The 17,639-nt window shown below is 40.0% G+C and overlaps 1 protein-coding gene across 5 annotated transcripts in view; it reads left to right on the top strand.

The window, feature by feature from the left end:
* fgd4a (FYVE, RhoGEF and PH domain containing 4a) overlaps nt 1-17,639 on the top strand; it is a 64,766-nt gene that overhangs the window by 44,304 nt on the left and 2,823 nt on the right. For all 5 annotated transcript variants that reach the window (XM_053622805.1, XM_053622808.1, XM_053622807.1 and 2 more), the window contains 13 exons: nt 4,309-4,681; nt 8,288-8,374; nt 9,039-9,184; nt 9,648-9,804; nt 9,927-10,065; nt 11,592-11,650; nt 11,843-11,989; nt 12,971-13,143; nt 14,356-14,386; nt 14,468-14,557; nt 14,666-14,791; nt 14,913-15,059; nt 16,214-16,354. In XM_053622805.1, the coding sequence (XP_053478780.1) occupies nt 4,309-4,681; nt 8,288-8,374; nt 9,039-9,184; nt 9,648-9,804; nt 9,927-10,065; nt 11,592-11,650; nt 11,843-11,989; nt 12,971-13,143; nt 14,356-14,386; nt 14,468-14,557; nt 14,666-14,791; nt 14,913-15,059; nt 16,214-16,354 (1,816 nt within the window). The remainder of the gene's footprint in view (nt 1-4,308; nt 4,682-8,287; nt 8,375-9,038; nt 9,185-9,647; nt 9,805-9,926; nt 10,066-11,591; nt 11,651-11,842; nt 11,990-12,970; nt 13,144-14,355; nt 14,387-14,467; nt 14,558-14,665; nt 14,792-14,912; nt 15,060-16,213; nt 16,355-17,639) is intronic.

Here is a 17,639-nt window from a genome sequence, read left to right as displayed (position 1 = left end):
ACATCCTCTAGTGGTGTAGTAGTTCTCAAAGACTCTAAACCAGTGAGAGTGTGATTTTTGTATTTTGTTCCATTTGGTAGAACTCGCAACCCACCATTATCAAAGTTATTATACACTCACCAGCCACTTAAGCAGGAACACTTATGCACCTGCTCCTTCATCCAGTCAGACAATCATGCGGCAGCAGAATGTTATTGGCTGATTTTGGTTAATTGGTTGAATGAACTAATAAATAAATAATAAACAAGCTGATGATGTTCCTAATAAAGTGGCCGGTGGGTTTATTTATTGTTAAGTTCTTATAGTTACCCTGTTTGTCTGGTCACTTGAAGTGTATGGGTGGATTCAAACCTCACTAACTTGATCCCTAATAAGTAGGTCTATAAATAATGACAACTTGGATGTAATGCGCTCCGTCAGTGGATAGCTGAGGAATATGAAGATCTGTGGTGCCAATTAATAGCATTTTTTATTTATTATACTTTTTTTTATTATTATTCAATTTTATTTTATTTTTTAACGAGTTTTTAAAATCTTTTTTCATTATTATACACATGTTTAAACATATGTGTTCTAGGGATCCATGGAATTTATTTGAGAGTTTTCAGGATAGTCCCTGGCTGCAAAACGTTGAGATTCCCTGTACTAGTGATGTTGGTATGCATCTTTTGTTCACAGAGGCACAGTGGCTTAGTGGTTCGCACTTTTACCTCGCACTTCCGATGCTGGGGGTTCGAATCCCGCCTCCACCCTGTGTGCACGGAGTTTGTCTGTTCTCCTCGTGCTCTGAGGGTTCCTCCATGTACTCCCCCAGTCCAAAGACATGCGTTGTAGGCTGATGGGCATTTCCAAATTGTCTGTAGTGTGTGAAGGTGTGTGCAGTTGTGCCGTGCCATGGGTCCAGGGTGCCCCCCGTCTTGTGCCCTGAGTTCCTTGGGATAGGCTCCAGGCTTCCACAACCCTTCGTACAGAACATGGATGGATGAATATTTGTTCACCCCCTTCACTTGGCTCAAAAGCTGTCCATGCTGACATTTCAGCCATTTGAAGATAATTATATTTATATCACTGCTGTATGCTGTCCGAATTCTATAGACTTATGAGCTGATGACAGAACACATAAACCTTTCATTCAGGCTCATGTTCCATGCCTGGAATCTTTTTTTTATTTTTTATAGCATTGAGTATGTCATTTGTTTATTGCTTCTTTGCTTGTTCAACAGCTTGGACACTTTTTCAATTGGATACAAATGAGTATTAATTCAGTGTTGTCAAAAATCGAGCACGTTAAATGACCAGCCATATCATCAGTCTCTATTTAGTCCATTCGGGCACAAACATTTTCAAACGGTATCGAGCCTTCAACTAATTCATCACTACCTGAATGTCACCATTTAGGAAGAGCTACCCACTGTTGTAACGCGTCCTTAATTGTGTAACCAACAATGAAGCACAGAGTGAAAAAGATTTACTGTCAGTTTCAAGGTTGTACAAGAAGACTTGATCAAAAAGTAGAAGTTGGGTGACTTTCAGTTGCTGGAAATGGTTTCTCAACAGTGGCGTTACGAAGAAAAGAGATGGGATTTCGAATGAGCAGGACAAGAGTCCTCTAGAATTACTATGATTCGATTTATATTATGAAGCCTAAACACTGGTAAGAATATATTTTCACTATTCTATTTTATATGCTGGGGCTCACACAGACACAGTTTAGTGAGGTTAGACTGCACCCTACTGGTGGAATTCAGCAAATTACTCTTACACATTATTTAAATGTTGCTTTTACATTTACAGAAGCAGATTGACTCATGGGTAATATTACATGTTGGTACATATTACATGTTGGTACAGGCTGGTATTGAATGTTACATATGTGTGTGAGAAATAGACTAAGACTATGAAAGTCTTATGACGGTATGGAAAAACAAGCGTATATCTGTGTACCAAGTGAATATTAATAATGTGGTTTAAAGCAGGGGTTAGGGGTCAGCGGAGCATAGACAAGGGGTCTGGGATTTTCTTTTTCAACCCATCATCAGCAAAGTTTTTACATTAAGTACTGAGTTGTTGTTTTTTTTTTATAGTTAGAGTCTGAACTTCGACAAGCAGGTCTATAAATAATGTCAACATGGATCTTTAATGTTTTCTGTCAGTGGAAAGTTCAGGAACAAAACACTAATATGGTTTGGTGCTAATAAATTACTAAGATATTATTATACACTTTTAACCTATGATGCTAATATTTATTTAAAAAAAAAAAAAAAAAGCTTTTAGATTATGTTCACATAGGGTGTGAGAAAATTATTTTACAATTAAAGGGGTCACTGACTTCAAAATGTTTCAGAACCCTTGGTTTTTAAGTAGCTAAGCTCTTTCTTTCCGTCCTCATTTTTACCTAATGTTCAAATGAAAATGAACTCCTCCGTTATTAAAGTCTTCACTACAGATTATATTCTCAGAGCTGGGCACTGGCTGAAGTTGAAGTCTCTTATGGAATTATCTTCCACCCACAACAAGCCATAGATGCTGATATCTACTCTATAAATACGCACACGTACATCCTGTTTGTGTCTCAGGTCTAATGACGTCATCTTTTTACATTTTGTGTGGGTGTCGAGCTCTTTGTTGCATCACTTGAGTCAAGTTCCTGTGGCGGGCCATGAGGCAGACAATGCAAATGTGTTGTAATGTATTAATGGTGTTCGCAGTAGCTGATGGCTGTTATAAGCAGCGATTAAGAGTTTGCGGATCCTGATTAGAAGATGCCGTTAAAGCAGGCGGCATTTCAACTAATTTAACCGGTTCAAGATCTTAAATAGCAATAGAATCATTTATTTATTTGTGCCTTTGCTTTGTTCGATAATTATTAAATTTGTAGATTTGTATTAGTAGATGAAAGCTTATATCATTGCATGTTATACATCAGTGCTGTTGGATTCTCAAAGCGGATTGGTCAGAATGTCGGTTCAGCTGCACAGCAAATGACTGATTTATATCAACTCATTTGCATATGCTAACGTTTCTATAGTAACAGCTAACTGACCCCGACTTGTATGGTAGATGTTTCTCACAATCTAAAGAAACAAAGAAAAACATGTAACTGTTGATGCAGTGAAACGTTCTGCAAGGAGATGTTTATGTTTATGTAAGGAGTTTTTCCACCATGGGAGAGTCTTCACACCCGAGGATTTTGCACTTCCTGGTTTCTCAGTAGCATGACAAGCTGTGTTTTTGTGTAATAAAAAAAAAAAAACGAGAGAGAGAGGGGCTGGTAAGAGAATGACTGTTTTGTGAACATTAGACAATGTTAAACGTAACTGAATAAAAGTATGACATGCCTTTAATTAATAAGTTAAAAATTGTAATTGGCAGATGGGCGTGGTATAAAAGGCATGAAACACTTGGAAAATAATTGGGGTGGAAACTGCACATGCTGTTCTAGGATTATTTCCTATAACGGCATGTTCTAATACAGTGTGGAGTAAAAACTGGTCAGTATCATCTCACCTTTTTGACCAAGAATTTCGTGTGTCCTGGTGTGGTGTACTGCACCAACCACACCACCCTCAGGTCCTGCCATCCACCCTGTACAGGAAAGGGCTGTCTGCAGGTGGGCCGCAGTCTGGGAAGCAGCTGGAGGGCCTGCAGGATGTGTTTATGTGGGGTGTGTGTTTAAACACGGAGTACTCAGTGTTTCTGCTGTTCTGGCCCTGTTTTTTTTTTTTTTTTGTATGTGTGTGAAAAGTCTATGGAAAGCAGATTATGTCTTCACTTTTTTTGTTTTCCACCTGCACCTGAACCTATAGGTAGAGTTTTTAACAACGTATACAAAATGTAGTATCACTCTGTCAAAGAGCGTGCGTGTGTGTGCAATCTTGGCACGTGCTCTGAAATAGGGCAGCAGGCTATCTCTCGGGACTCGGTGCGGCCGTACCTCTGCAACCTATCTTCTCTTCCTTTGCCTGTTCCTCCCATCCTCCTCTTCCCTTTTTTTTTTTTTTTTACCTCCCCTGACCTGCATGCTCTCACATCCTCCGATAACACTGAAACTCGCATGCGCAGTTTCTCACACACACACACACACACACACACATTGTACTGCCCTACATGATAGAGGAAGTTTGTGCAGCTAGAGTGGAGTATTTTTAACTCACTCACATTTTCACACATGCTCCCTCTCGCTTTCTCGCCAGCTCTCAAATTCTGAAGACAGTTACTGGAGCTCTGTGCAAAGAAGAGGTGTTTTACTGATTAGCAAAAAAGAGATTGACCTACCTACTGTACCCTGTCTCTGTCTTTTACACCCAGAAACACAGACAGGAGGGACAGCTCTCCTCAGAAACACTCAGCCAAACCTGCTAAGTGCAGTCCGGTACACAAGAGCTGCCAGATAGCGACGGATACTAAAGAGCAGACTCAGGACGGCAGCACCAGTCATGACCTCATGCCCTCTACCAATGGAGTGTTAGGTCAGATGGACAGAAACGGTGATGACAGCGGAGCTGTGAAACCAGACGGCGAATCGCTGCTGAATGGAGACATGGTGGAGCAAAGTTTGGACGGGGAAGCAGACGCGTCTCAGGGTGTCATCGAGATGCCTGAGAAAGAGGATGAGAGCAGAAGAAGAGAGACCGAGACCGAGAATGACGGCAGTACAGATGACGGGGGTATGGAACACAAGGTGGGTGTATGCCATGGGTTACCTTACGTTAGACATGTTTAACTTGGACACCTTTATTTGTCATATTTTTAATATATGACTATATGAGAGTGAGAGAGAGAGAGAGAGAGCTGTGGGTTGTTTTTCAGTAACGCACCGGAGCAGAGAGTGACTTGTTCATTTGAAACATCCTGCCCATTGGTGCTGTGTGATCTCCCCAGAGTTACCAAGCTGGTGCTAACTATAGAGCCTCTGTCAGAAAGAGACAGTCAGCTTCCTCTAGAGAAGCTTATTTACCTCGTGCAATGCTTCCGAGCAATGCGGTAGTTTTGTGATTTGCTAATCTCTCTGATACCATTTAAAATTTCCTGCTCTATGTACTGTATGTTGTGAATAATCGAGCACCCGTGTTGTAGCAATATTGTCTAAATGGTTCTGTCTGATTTGATTAGATTGGAATAAGAAGAATACAGCTCTGAGATAACTGACGTTCTCAGTAGATCTGTATAAAACTCATGAATTACGCATGAGCTCTGTTTATGAATCAGTCACAGTCTGATATAATGATTACTGGAAGATGACAACTAACTTAGCTAACGTTAATGATGAACAAATTATAGTTTAGGGGTGGTTCATGAGTGATTTTGGAAAAAGGTATAAAGAAGATTACTCTGATGAAATCGTTGTCAAACAGATAGAGAGAAAAGAAGAACTATGCTGACTTGGAGCGAAGATTAGGAATCCATCAGTCTAAAAAATGGGTATGGGGCATTCCCTAATAATGTTTTCATGCATATTTACAGATCCGGGCATTTCTAATGAAGGTAATGGTGTAGAGATGTTTCTAGGTCTCCTGGGAAATCAAAAGTGCTATGAAACATGTTATTGTACGTATATTATTTTAATGTTTTGCATGGATGTTATCATACTTTACTATATTGCTGAGTTCTAGAGTATTCAGTGTTCTGTGAAGGCTACATGAATGTAATTTATCTACTTGTTTATCACTAGCAAGGTGCTCAAGACCCTCCTTCAGGTTTCTTTGAAGCCTAGTCTTTCTACCTTTCTCTACCTCTTTTTATCTACACTATACGGCCAAAAGTATACGGACACCTGACCATCACTTCACAAAGTTGGAAGCACAAAATTGTTTACAATGTCCGTGTGTGCTGTAGAATTAAGATTTCCCTTCACTGGATCTAAGAGGCCCAAACCTGTTCCAACATGAAGTACACAAAATGAGGTCCATGAAGACATGGTTTGCCAAGGTTGGTGTTGAAGAACTCGAGTGGCCTGCACAGATCCCTGACCTCAACCCCACTGAACACCTTTGGGATGAACTGGAATACTGACTGCACACAGGGCCTACTCACTTGACATAAGTGCCTGACCTCACTAATGCTCTTGTGGATAAATGAACTCAAATCACATTTACAGCACAGCAAAACATAATCTAGTGGAAGGCCTTCCCAGAAGAGTGGAGGTTATTATAACAGCAAAGTGGGGGCCAACTCTGTGTACATGGTTTTGAAATGGGTGCATTTAGGTGTAATAATCAGGGGTCTACATACTTTTGGCGATATAGTTTATCTCTCTTTATCTCTCTGTCAACATTAGCCCCTCCTTTACTGTATATACTTGTTTCCTCTTTACCACACTCTCATTTCCTGTCTGTATGTTTTTAATTCCACATTGTGTCCCATATACCTCCTGCACGTACACTCTCGGTTAAAAAAAAAAAAGGGGTACTAAACTATATCATTCTTTGTCCTTGGGTTGTTCTCCTTAAGCATACTTTTTGTACTTTTAGTGTATATACAGTATACCTTAAAATGAATACATTATTCAAGATTGTTTACAGAAAGCTTACCAGATATCTGGTTGAGATTGGAACTGTGAGATGGAGTGGGGTCCTACGGAATACAAAAAAAAAAAAAAAAGGTTTTTACTTTCATGTGGGCGAGCTGTTATATATGATGCTTGTGGGTGTGAAGAGGTCTGAGGCAGCACTGCGTGATGTTCATTCATCCATCCTTAGTACCTGCCTGCTCTGGGTCACAATGGTTTAAATTAGACTACTAGTTTGTATGTATTCTGGGAATTAAAACCATATCAAATATCTCTGATAGCATTTTGAATCTGTGTTCCATGTACGCTGTGAATATTCTAGCGCCAATGATATAGCAGTAATGTTTATATGTTTAATGGTTGCTGTGATTTAATTTAGATTACTAGTTTTGTCTAAATCCCTTAGACCAGTGGTCACCAATCTTCTTCCTTGAGATCTACCTTCCTGCTATTTTCATCTTCAACCAAAATCCAACACACCTGTTTTAGTTGATCAAGAACTTCTTAAGGCTATAATTGGATGGTCAGGTGGGCACGATTATGGTTGGAGCTAAAGTCTTCAGGAAGGTAGATCTTCAGGAACAGGGTTGGTGACCACTGCTGTAGCTTAGACAATATTGTAGGCAGGCACAAACCATAATAATAAAAAATAATCAGACACATAATTCAGTTAATACATTAACTTGAGTAATGTAGCTGAGGTTGAGGAACAGTCAGAGCCAGAATTCACAGACCATGCTGACAGTGCTGCCATTTTCTAATTGTGTTTTGCCACTGTTTTCTATTGTCTCCAGGGGCATAGTGGTAGGGTTCATTTTTAATTTATCCCCACCCCACTGACACTTGGAGCAGCACCGTGCTTTGTCTTTCTACACCAGGAAGTTCTCTCTACAGCCTTTAGCTAGCAACAATGGCTCTGTGTGTGTGTGTGGTATAGGAACCACTGGAGTAAAGTCACAGGGTATTGTGTGTGTGTGTGTGATGGAGAATGAACTTTAGCTTTGACCTTTGGAGTCCAGTTTCCCATTCAGCTGTGACATCCTTAGCACGCAGAATATTCACAGCCGTACGTCTTGTTTAATAGACATCCTGAAGGTTGGAATTCAGCTTGCACTGTACACCTTTTGTGTGTTCCTGTCCTCAAGGCTTTATAATTATCTAATCATATGACTTAGACCCAAACTGTGTACTATAAAGGCATACCAGGATGGGAGTTGGGAAACAGCTGCTAAGGCCAATTCCAAGGTTTGAGAATGTATTACGAGCTGATAAGGAAATGAGTGCAAGTCAGTCATTGTGGATTCTGATTCGTCTAACTTACTAGACTGGTCCGTGTCTTCAGGCTACACTCTCTGTAGGCGCCAAAGTATTTTTCCTCAGCCAGTAAGATTTAGAAAGACTAGTGCATGCTGTAGTTATAGTATACAGAGGTGAAGCTGGCATGTGTTTTGTTTATATGTCGCAAGTAGGATTTTTTTTACCCCCTCGTGTTGTTCAATAAGAGAACAAAAAACTCTGATGACCGTAAGCCTACTGAGGACTGTCTGACAGATGCAGTTCTAAGGTTTCGAATTGAGCTGTCACTTCCTACTACTTCTCGCTGTAGAAGTCAACTATACTGTTACTGGTTCCATCCATAAGAATTCAGTAGCCTACAGTATTTCAGGCTATATTGTACCAAGTTGTAATAAGAGCAGCTTTGCCACACTCTCAAACTATTTAACTAAGAGAGACTATTCTATAGGTCTAGATTTTGATTGATCTCCTTTGCTGTTTTAGGAGACCAACGAACAGAAGCTGTACAAAATCGCAAATGAGCTTCTGCAGACAGAGAAGGCCTACGTTGCAAGACTAAATTTATTACAGGTAAGTGTAGCTGCATTTTGTGTGCGAAAAAATCAAATGTTTCAAAACTGCAAAAAATAATAATAATAAAATGAAATATGAATCAGTTCGATGGCAGTTAGGATATTTCTGAAGCGTTTTACATACTTTATTTGTTTTATCTCAGCAAAATTAGATCAAATTAAATGAGATTAACATTTTAAATTCAGCTGATTGAGTCACTGAGTATAGCAGATAAATTGGGGGGAAACAGCTAAGGCTTACTATGAGCTATATTACTTGGATAATGTATATTTACGTGAAGAAAGTTCTCTGTAGTCTGTATATGCAGCATCTCCAACCAAAATCTAACACACCTGTTTTAGTTGATCAAAACCTGAAAAAAATCCAGGGGTAAGAAATGTGGATTGAAGAAGCAGATCTCCTTTTTTTCTGTTTGCTGTCAACTGCGATCCAACGTAATGTAAAAGCAAGAGACAGTTTAAAAAAGGAACACGTTTATAGTTGTATCTAAATGTAAAATTGGGCAAATGTGCCCGATTTCTGTATTATGACGAGAACTTTGTTGATGAATTTTACCATGATTATCCAATGTCGGCCTGGAAGGATATGGAATTCAGACATCTTAACATGCAGAAAACTATTATAAAACTATTATAAACTCCGCCTTGGCCCTGTTGTGCAGGTGTTTTATGACACGCTGATGGAGGAGGCAGGAAAAGGCACGTTCCCTTTGGAAGTGGTGAAGAACATCTTCTCCAATATCTCCTCCATCAATACCTTCCACAGCCAGTTTCTGCTGCCAGATCTGGAGAAACGCATGGGCGAATGGTGAGAGAGTAAAGACCAACCAACTTGATCCTTGAACTCGATTAACTGTAAACCTTTTGGAATTAAGTGTACTCTTATATGTCCTAAAATGTTCATTTTATGATAAATAATTATGGTACTTCATGTTTAGTTATGATTGATGGGAAAATTACATGAGAATCTAGTGCAGCGTTCCTTTGTTTGCAGTGACTTGTGAATAAGTAGACATGTTACCTGTCTGCTGATCACTTCCTTCACAGTGGTTAGGGAGTCATCTGCCAGAACCTGTTTCAATTCCTTTGTATTTTGGGATGTCTTGCTACAGATCTCACCAGTATACAAGTGTAATTTCCTCTAAAGATACTAGAATGACTCCCTGTCTCAGTATAGATACGTTCTGATATGCTTTCAGTGTCTATTATTCTATGCCATGCTTTGGCCTCTTTTATTTTGATTTACGAGTGTCTTGTCCCGGTCTTCACAGGGAGACGACGCCTCGAATCGGGGACATTCTGCAGAAACTTACACCCTTTCTAAAGATGTATGCAGAATACGTGAGGAACTTTGATAAAGCCATGGAGCTGCTGAAACAGTGGACAGACCGCTCGCCTCAGTTTAAGGCCATTATTCAAGACATCCAAGTGAGTGCATTTTCTGTTTTATTGCTAATTCTAGTTTAAAACTAGAATGGTTTTTACAAACTTTGACCTCTCACTAGTTGTTTTATAGCTTGCTTTTCGTGCGGTTGTTGTCCTGAGTACAGAAACAGGAAGTGTGTGGGAGTCTGACACTGCAGCATCACATGCTGGAACCAGTACAGAGAGTACCAAGATACGAGATGCTACTCAAAGACTACCTGAAGAAGCTTCCTCAGGATCACGTGGACCGGCGGGACGCTGAGAGTAAGTCTTCCTCTGACGCTTTGTACTCATCCCAGTCAAGTCTGGTAGTAGCAATTCAGTAGTCTTTGCTTATCATGTGCATCAATGTGTTCACCCTGCTCTCCAAATGAACAGCAAAACATCTTTAAATAATATAAGACAGAGCTCCTGAGTGGTGGAACAGAAACAAACTCACCCTGTCGTTGGGAGATGACAGGTTTGGGAGCCAAGGGAGCAAAATTGGCCGAGCTCTCTGGGTGGATGTAATGGCATACTCTCTCTCCCAGTCAGTCAGTCACTGTGACACTAGCCAATCATGGGTATCTGTGAGCTCGTGTATGCAGAAGACGGCAGTAATTCATGCTCCTTTTGCATGAATTACTGCATCAATGCGGTGTGGCATGGAGGCAGTCAGCCTGTGGCACTGTTGAGGTGATCTGGAAGCCCAGGTTGACAATACCGGGTCAGGCGAGTTGGCTGCATTTATGTGCATTTGATGTCATGTGCCATTGACTGGGAAAAAACGCTAGTGTTCCATTTCAGACGATACTACCCTTCTAAACTTCATACACTAGACGGTAGAGTACATAGTGCATCGTATGAGTGTATAGTACGTCATTTGGGACACAACTTTGGTCTGTACTCTCTGAAGCATGTTTTCGTAACAGAAGTAACCTCGTGTCATGCGCAGACCAACTGATCGATAGAGATTTGTTGAAGACGAATTTCATAATCGATTATTATTCATTTTATCGATTAGTTGTTGCAGCTCTACATAGAACACTGGAAAAAAACGGACATATTACCAAGTTAGTCCGTATACAGGTTTTGTTTTTTTTTTGTGATTGTTGCGGCCAAAAATGCTTGACTTTGCTTTGGGTTTTTTTTTAAAAATTGTGATGCAATTTGTAGAGTTTTTTGTGCTTCTTTTTTTTTTTTGCAGAAAACTACTTGAGTTGGTGAAATTGCAATTGCACAAAATTGTTGTGCACGGTCTTTCACAGTGATGTTTGTTGGTAAATAAGACCTTTTAGCTGTACTCATGTTTGACACGGGACTCAAAGAGGGCTTTGACTGAATGCGCATCTTGGCCCAAATCTGCTTTGCTTGATTTTTTGTTAATCCTGGAGGACTGCCAAGTGAAAATATCTTAATGTAGTCACATTAATGTAATATTTTGCTAGTATTTAATAGTATATTTAATATACTTTCACTTGCTAAGTGAATTGTCTTCGTAGTCAGTCCAAATGATCAATTTTGGCCTGGCCTGTTCTCACATAACCATATTGATAACTTCAGAAAAATCAGCTGTGAGCATTTACACGCGAGTCAAATGGCCAGATATCAGATGTGTTTCGGATTTAGAGCTTCATTTGACTCTGGCTCATGTTGATGTAAAAAAGAAAAAGAAAAGAACTGAGCTGTTTACATGTACGCAACACTATCTTATCTGTGTCTGAAGGGGAAAAATGGACTTGCTTAAGAATGTAAATGCAGTGAAAATATCACGTGATCTCTGACGTATAAAATCCTTCATCTTATTTTAGAGTCGTTAGAGATTATCGCCACAGCAGCCACACACTCGAACACTGCAATTCGCAAATCTGTAAGTACTGTTGTTTTCCTCTTCTCGCTTTTTCCTCCACTTCACTGTAATCAAATTAGAGCACAGTTAAACTCTATTAATCTCTGATGACCCCTTTTTTATCACTTTAGTATTGACTGTGTAAAGATTTGATGGGAATTATCCTGAATGAGTATTACTGTCAGCTCTCATGCTTCATGTCATTCGTCACAGGAGAATCTAAAGAAACTGCTGGAGATTTATGAGATGCTGGGGGAGGAAGAGGACATTGTGAATGCCTCCAATGAGTTTATAAAGGAGGGCCACATTCTCAAACTGGCAGCCAGGAACACTTCAGCTATGGACCGATACCTCTTTCTGGTGAGTAGCTCTAGTTGCTAGTTCTATTTTCCCTGTATACATTTACAATATACAGTATTTATACTTAAACAATGTTCAGAGCAGGGTAACAATTTGATATTATTTTAAAGAATTTCGAATTGTAGCACTAGTTTTATTTAGCTTAACGACGTACATGTGTTCCAGGTTTTAATTTGGGGTCAGTGTTTATTAAAGTTGCTTGATGTAAGATTTTGAACATTCGCCCCCTCTGGTAGAAAAATGTTACTGCAAACCACTTGCGGGACAACTTTGCATAATGGAGGTTTTTCTGTGTCATTCTTGCCGGCGTGGATTAATCACATGGGTGGAAGTGCACGCATTTAGAGACCACATTATGTAGTCTGCCTAAATAGTAATGACACCAATAGTGTACTGATAGAATATTTAGCACAGTCGTATGTGATTTGGGACATGGCTAAAGTGTTGGCAACCCAATGTAAATAAATGCTGCTGTTTCCTCAATATTTTTCACTCTCTCACTACTGTTTGCTGTGTTTACGCTCTTTCTTTCTCTCCTCTGATTAGCTGCCGCCTCTCGTGTAGTCAGGCTTCTTTCATGCCTAAATTATAATGTAAAATATGTAAAGATTTGCTGCTAATTCTGAAATAAAACCCCTGACACAACACTTTTTTATCTCCTCTGTCTCAATAATCATGCTTTTATTTCATTTTTAATAAAAAAAAAAAAACTAGTAGTAAAGTAGCTTTAATTTTCGTAGTAGAGTAAAAACTCCAGTCTCTATAATTAAGAGAGAATTCTGTTGGTATTATTCAGGATAAGACGGTGTCAGTCATGTTGCCCGTCACTTCAGGAAAAGCGCTGGCTCCTCCACTAGCATTCAAGCCTTTAGGCTTTGCAGGGGGTAGCTAGCTGAACCTAGCTTTTTTCCTTTTTTTTTTTTTTTGCAAAGTTGTTAATTATACCTTAAATGAAATTGAATCTCTTTATCCTGTCTCCAGTTCAACAACATGCTGCTCTACTGCGTTCCCAAGTTCAGCCTGGTGGGCCAAAAGTTTACGGTGCGCACACGAATCGGCATCGATGGGATGAAGGTGACCGAGACATATAATGAGGATTACCCTCATACGTTCCAGGTGTCTGGGAAGGAGCGTACCCTCGAGCTGCAGGCCAGGTAAATGTCAGTTTTGTTGTGTATCAGTCACAGGCAGAGACAGTAGAGGTAAACATTATAATGCAACACGACAGATGAAATGTACGTAGTGCTTTTAGTTATAGCTAATTTGTTGCCCCTGTCCCTGGTTAGGCTTTTATGACAGGGACTGATCATCTACAGTATAAAGCGCACACTATATGGTGGACATGTTTAAACCAAGCTGTATGTAAAATTGTAGGTTATGACATGGAAAAATGAAACTAGATACAATATGAATCAGAACAAATGTATCACATTTATGCGGTCTCAAGGGGCAAATCCTGATGATGCCACAGCCATCCGTGACTGGGAGTCCAAGAGAGAAAAAGGGAGGGAGGGGTGACGTAATTCTCTCTTTTTCTCTCTCTCTCTCTCTCTCTCTCTCGCTCTCTCCTGTTGATCACAGCGGCATTTGTAAGCGCACGCATGCGGAAGTGGGCGGATAGCACTTCCCTCCGAGTGTGTTACGCCGCCCCCTGATGTTGCACGAGCAGCAGTTCAAAAAGATGCGGTCAGCTGGCTTCACATGCCTCGGAGGAAGCACGTGATAGCCTTAACCCTCTGTGGTTGGTAGCCGTCATGTGATAGAGAAGAAATGGCTGATGGGTGGGAATTGGGCATGACTAAATTAGGGAGGGGGTAAAATTTTTGACTTTATTTTAAATGGTAAATGTCTGCACTTATATAGCACTTTTTTAACCTTAATGGTTCCAAAGCGCTTTACACTGTGTCTCATTCACCCATTCACACACACACACACACACCAATGGTAGCAGAGCTGCCATGCAAGGCACTAACTTGCCATCGGGAGCAACCTGGGGTTCAGTGTCTTGCCCAAGGACACTTCGGCATGTGGAGTCATGTGTGCCGGGAATCAAACCGCCAACCCTACAATTAGTGTACAACCCGCTCTACCACCTGAGCCACAGCTGCCACATTTTAGTTATGCATGAGTACATTTTTATGTGTCTAACATTTTTAGGGCTGCAACTAAAAATTATTTTCATAATTTTCAAAAAATTGTTGGCTCCCCCGTGCCGCGCGCAGACCAACTAATCGTTAATGAGATTCGTTGACATCGATTTTCATAATCGATTATTATAGAATTTATTTCGATTTATTTTATATCGATTTTTTTTTATTATTATTTATTTGAATTCATCCCAACTCTTGTTTGTTTCCTCACTCCAGCACCGAACAAGATAAAGAGGACTGGATAAAGGTAAAAAGTGTGACTTTAGCTTGTACTGCTTTCGTTTATCATGTGGAGGTTCCTCTGACAGCAGTGTTGTGTGAATTTTAGGCATTCCAAGCAACAATAGAGATCTTTCACCAAAAGAATGAGACATTTAAAATGGCTGCTAAAGAAGTGGAGGAAGTATCGGAAGTGTCGGTGAGTATCTATCTTTGAATCTGCCAGTATTGGTTCGGTTCGCACATTAGCTGTTGGTTGATATATTTGACGACTGATTTTTGATGTGTGTATGCGTTTGCCTGTCAGATAACAGACCTGGGGAAACGAGCACCACGCTGGATCCGAGACAACGAGGTGACCATGTGTATGAAGTGTAGGGAACCTTTCAACGCTCTCACACGCAGGAGGCATCACTGTCGAGCTTGTGGTTATGTAAGTGACGCAATACAAAGTTTTGCTCCTAATATAGCCTCAGGTTGTTTATTATTGCTCAGTGCATTTAGGAGCAAGTGACCCGCTCTTTCTGATGTTTTTTCTTTTCTTCACCCATCAGGTGGTATGCTGGAAGTGTTCAGACAATAAGGCTCCTCTGGAGTATGATGGCAATAAGATGAATAAAGTGTGTCGAGACTGTTACTGCATTTTGAAAGGCCATACAGACAGCGAGGAGAAGGAGGGCAAGAAGAAAGGCATTCTGGAGGTGAGGAGATTATATTAGATCACCTCTTGTAATATGAACAGATATCACTATTATTTTTATACTTGCATGAAATGGCTGGGTCTACTTTTAATCCCTGAGGACGAGTCCTTTAAAGCAGCAGTTTGTCATTTTTAGGTTCCTCTGCTGTACAAGATCAAATTACAACTGCAATTCCATTCAATTCAAGTTTATTTCTATAGCACTTTAAACAATAGTCATTGTTACAAAGAAGCTGGATGTAGGTTTAGATCCCTAATGAGCAAGCTAGGGGTGACAATGGGGGTGGAAAAATTCCTTGAGATGGCAAGAGGAAGAAATCTTGAGAGGAACAAGACTAAACCATCCTGGGACACAAATTCACACGTTCAGACACCTGTTCACACACTACGGACAATTTGGAAATGCCAATGTTTTCGAACTGGTGGAGGAAACTGGAGTACTGTGAGGAAACCCCTGAAGCACGCCTTGTATTTTACACAAACCCACATTAATAACAGCCTACAGTTAATGTTTGAGTGTTTCTAGATCTAGAATCATCATGCAAGTCAACATAAAGATAACTTAACAGAATGGTTATTCACAAAAATAATGCATCAGAACCAGTTTCTCCAAAAGCATTATAAAGTTAAGGTGTTGACACAGGGTGGAGGTGTGAGTCGAACGTGCTAACCACTAAGCCACTGTACCCTCCTACTCTCTCTGTTTATTTATGATGCCTTGCATGATGATTCTAGAACTAGAAACACGTAAACATTAGCTGTTGTGTTATTAATGTGTGTTTGTGTAAAATAATTAGAGCACTAGGATTACCGTGGAGTGCAGAACGCTGTCACACTGTGGAGATGAAACGGCATGAAAATCTGTATCAGTGAAGGTTACAGAGAGTGAAGTACTGCTTTGTTCCCTCATCAGAGGTGTTTGCTATGTGTAGAGGTGTATGTATTCTCAGTGAAAGCCACAACGGCTTTTACTGTTCTGCCCCACCAAACCCCCCCCCCCCTTAGTTTCAGCTAACGTTGCCCTACAGTCTTGCACGGGAAGTGTGTGACTCGTATATCGCTTTGAATAATTGTGTTTAACCTGCGCTCTCTCTCTCTCTCTCTCTCTCTCTCTCTCTCTCTCTCTCTCTCTCTCTCTCTCTCTTTTCATGTCAGATCGAAGCAGCACAGTTCTCAGGCAGTAGTATAATGTGTGGCTTCCTGCAGTACTGTGATAAGAATAAACCCTGGCAGAAAGTCTGGTGTGTTATTCCTCAGAAAGAGGCTTTAGTGCTCTATCTGTATGGAGCACCGCAGGTGAGTGGGAAAAGGCTACAGTGTATCATCACCTAGTCACTTTACAAAACAATCTTCAATGTCGACTGCTTCTTGACCCAACAATTTGGTCATAGGTTTTAAGGCAAATCTCCCTCGTGACACATGGTTTAGGAAGCACTTCTGCTTCTGCTTTAGACAGCAATAACAGTCAATCAGGATTTAGTTTAAACATATTTTTGCAGTTTAAACTAAGCATTGTGTTTTCAACTGAAAAATGCCTGCATATCATTGTAATATTCTTTATAACACAGTATGTTTATGGTTATAAATGCTACTTGCTATACTTTATTACTCGGTTACTGTTATTAATGCGGATGAAGTTAACATAGTCATTTATTCCACAGTGCTGTTGAATTCTCAAATTTGATTGGTCAGAAGGTGTGGATTAGTTCTGACATTAGCCCTAGATGCAAGGTTTATGTTAATGCCTTGTTGTAAATCGTTATAATTTCTGTAGTAAATGTTTAAACAGGGGCTTGTATGCCGGATGTTCCACGTGAAAGGTTTTTGTGTTTTTTTTTTTGGTTTTTTTTTTTGTTTTTTTAATGCGTGTAACTGTTAATATAGTGAGGTTTTCTGTGAGGAGATATCTGTTTAGTATGTTTAGAGACTCCAGTGTCAGCACTTTATTCAAAGGTTACTGTTCCTTTAAGTTTTCTGGCTGGAGGCAAGACAATCTTTTTCTTTGTTTTATTAACTCTGAGAGAGGCTGGTGAGAGAACAACCGTTATAACACAAGTGAAAACAGGAACTACTGTAACTTGTTCTGCAAACGTTCCCCAGCATTAAAAGTTGTGGTATAAGATTGACTAAAACACTTCGGGAAGTAGTGTTATTGGGAAAATAAGCAACTTCAGGGTGGTAACAGTAGCTCCGCTTCACATCAAGCTGCATCACACCACTCTGTTGTTGTTTACTTTCCTATACGAGCATGCACCATTGTGGGGTTTGTTTGTTTTTCCTTACTTACAAAAAGAGTTTATAATTTCTTTATAGTCATGTAAGCTCTAATTTAACAAAATTGGAGAATAAACTGACCACACAATAAAAATGATACAAAGCAAGAGTACAACTGTTTGTGTTGTCGTCGTCCCCTTTGGTTTTTGAATAAAGGAAGGAAATTATACCTCTGTTTTACTGTTTGTCCAAGGCTAAAAAGACTGAAGTGAAATTTCATCCATCCAAACAATACAGTAAAATGAACAGAAAATGCAGGGTGTCCAAAAGTCTCTACACTTTTTAGCAATATGGAACTTTACAAATC

Source organism: Ictalurus furcatus, chromosome 4 (assembly GCF_023375685.1).
Source record: "Ictalurus furcatus strain D&B chromosome 4, Billie_1.0, whole genome shotgun sequence".
Lineage (NCBI taxonomy): Eukaryota > Metazoa > Chordata > Actinopteri > Siluriformes > Ictaluridae > Ictalurus > Ictalurus furcatus.
Note: the sequence above shows the minus strand (reverse complement) of the source record. Positions and strands in the feature narration are given on the sequence as shown.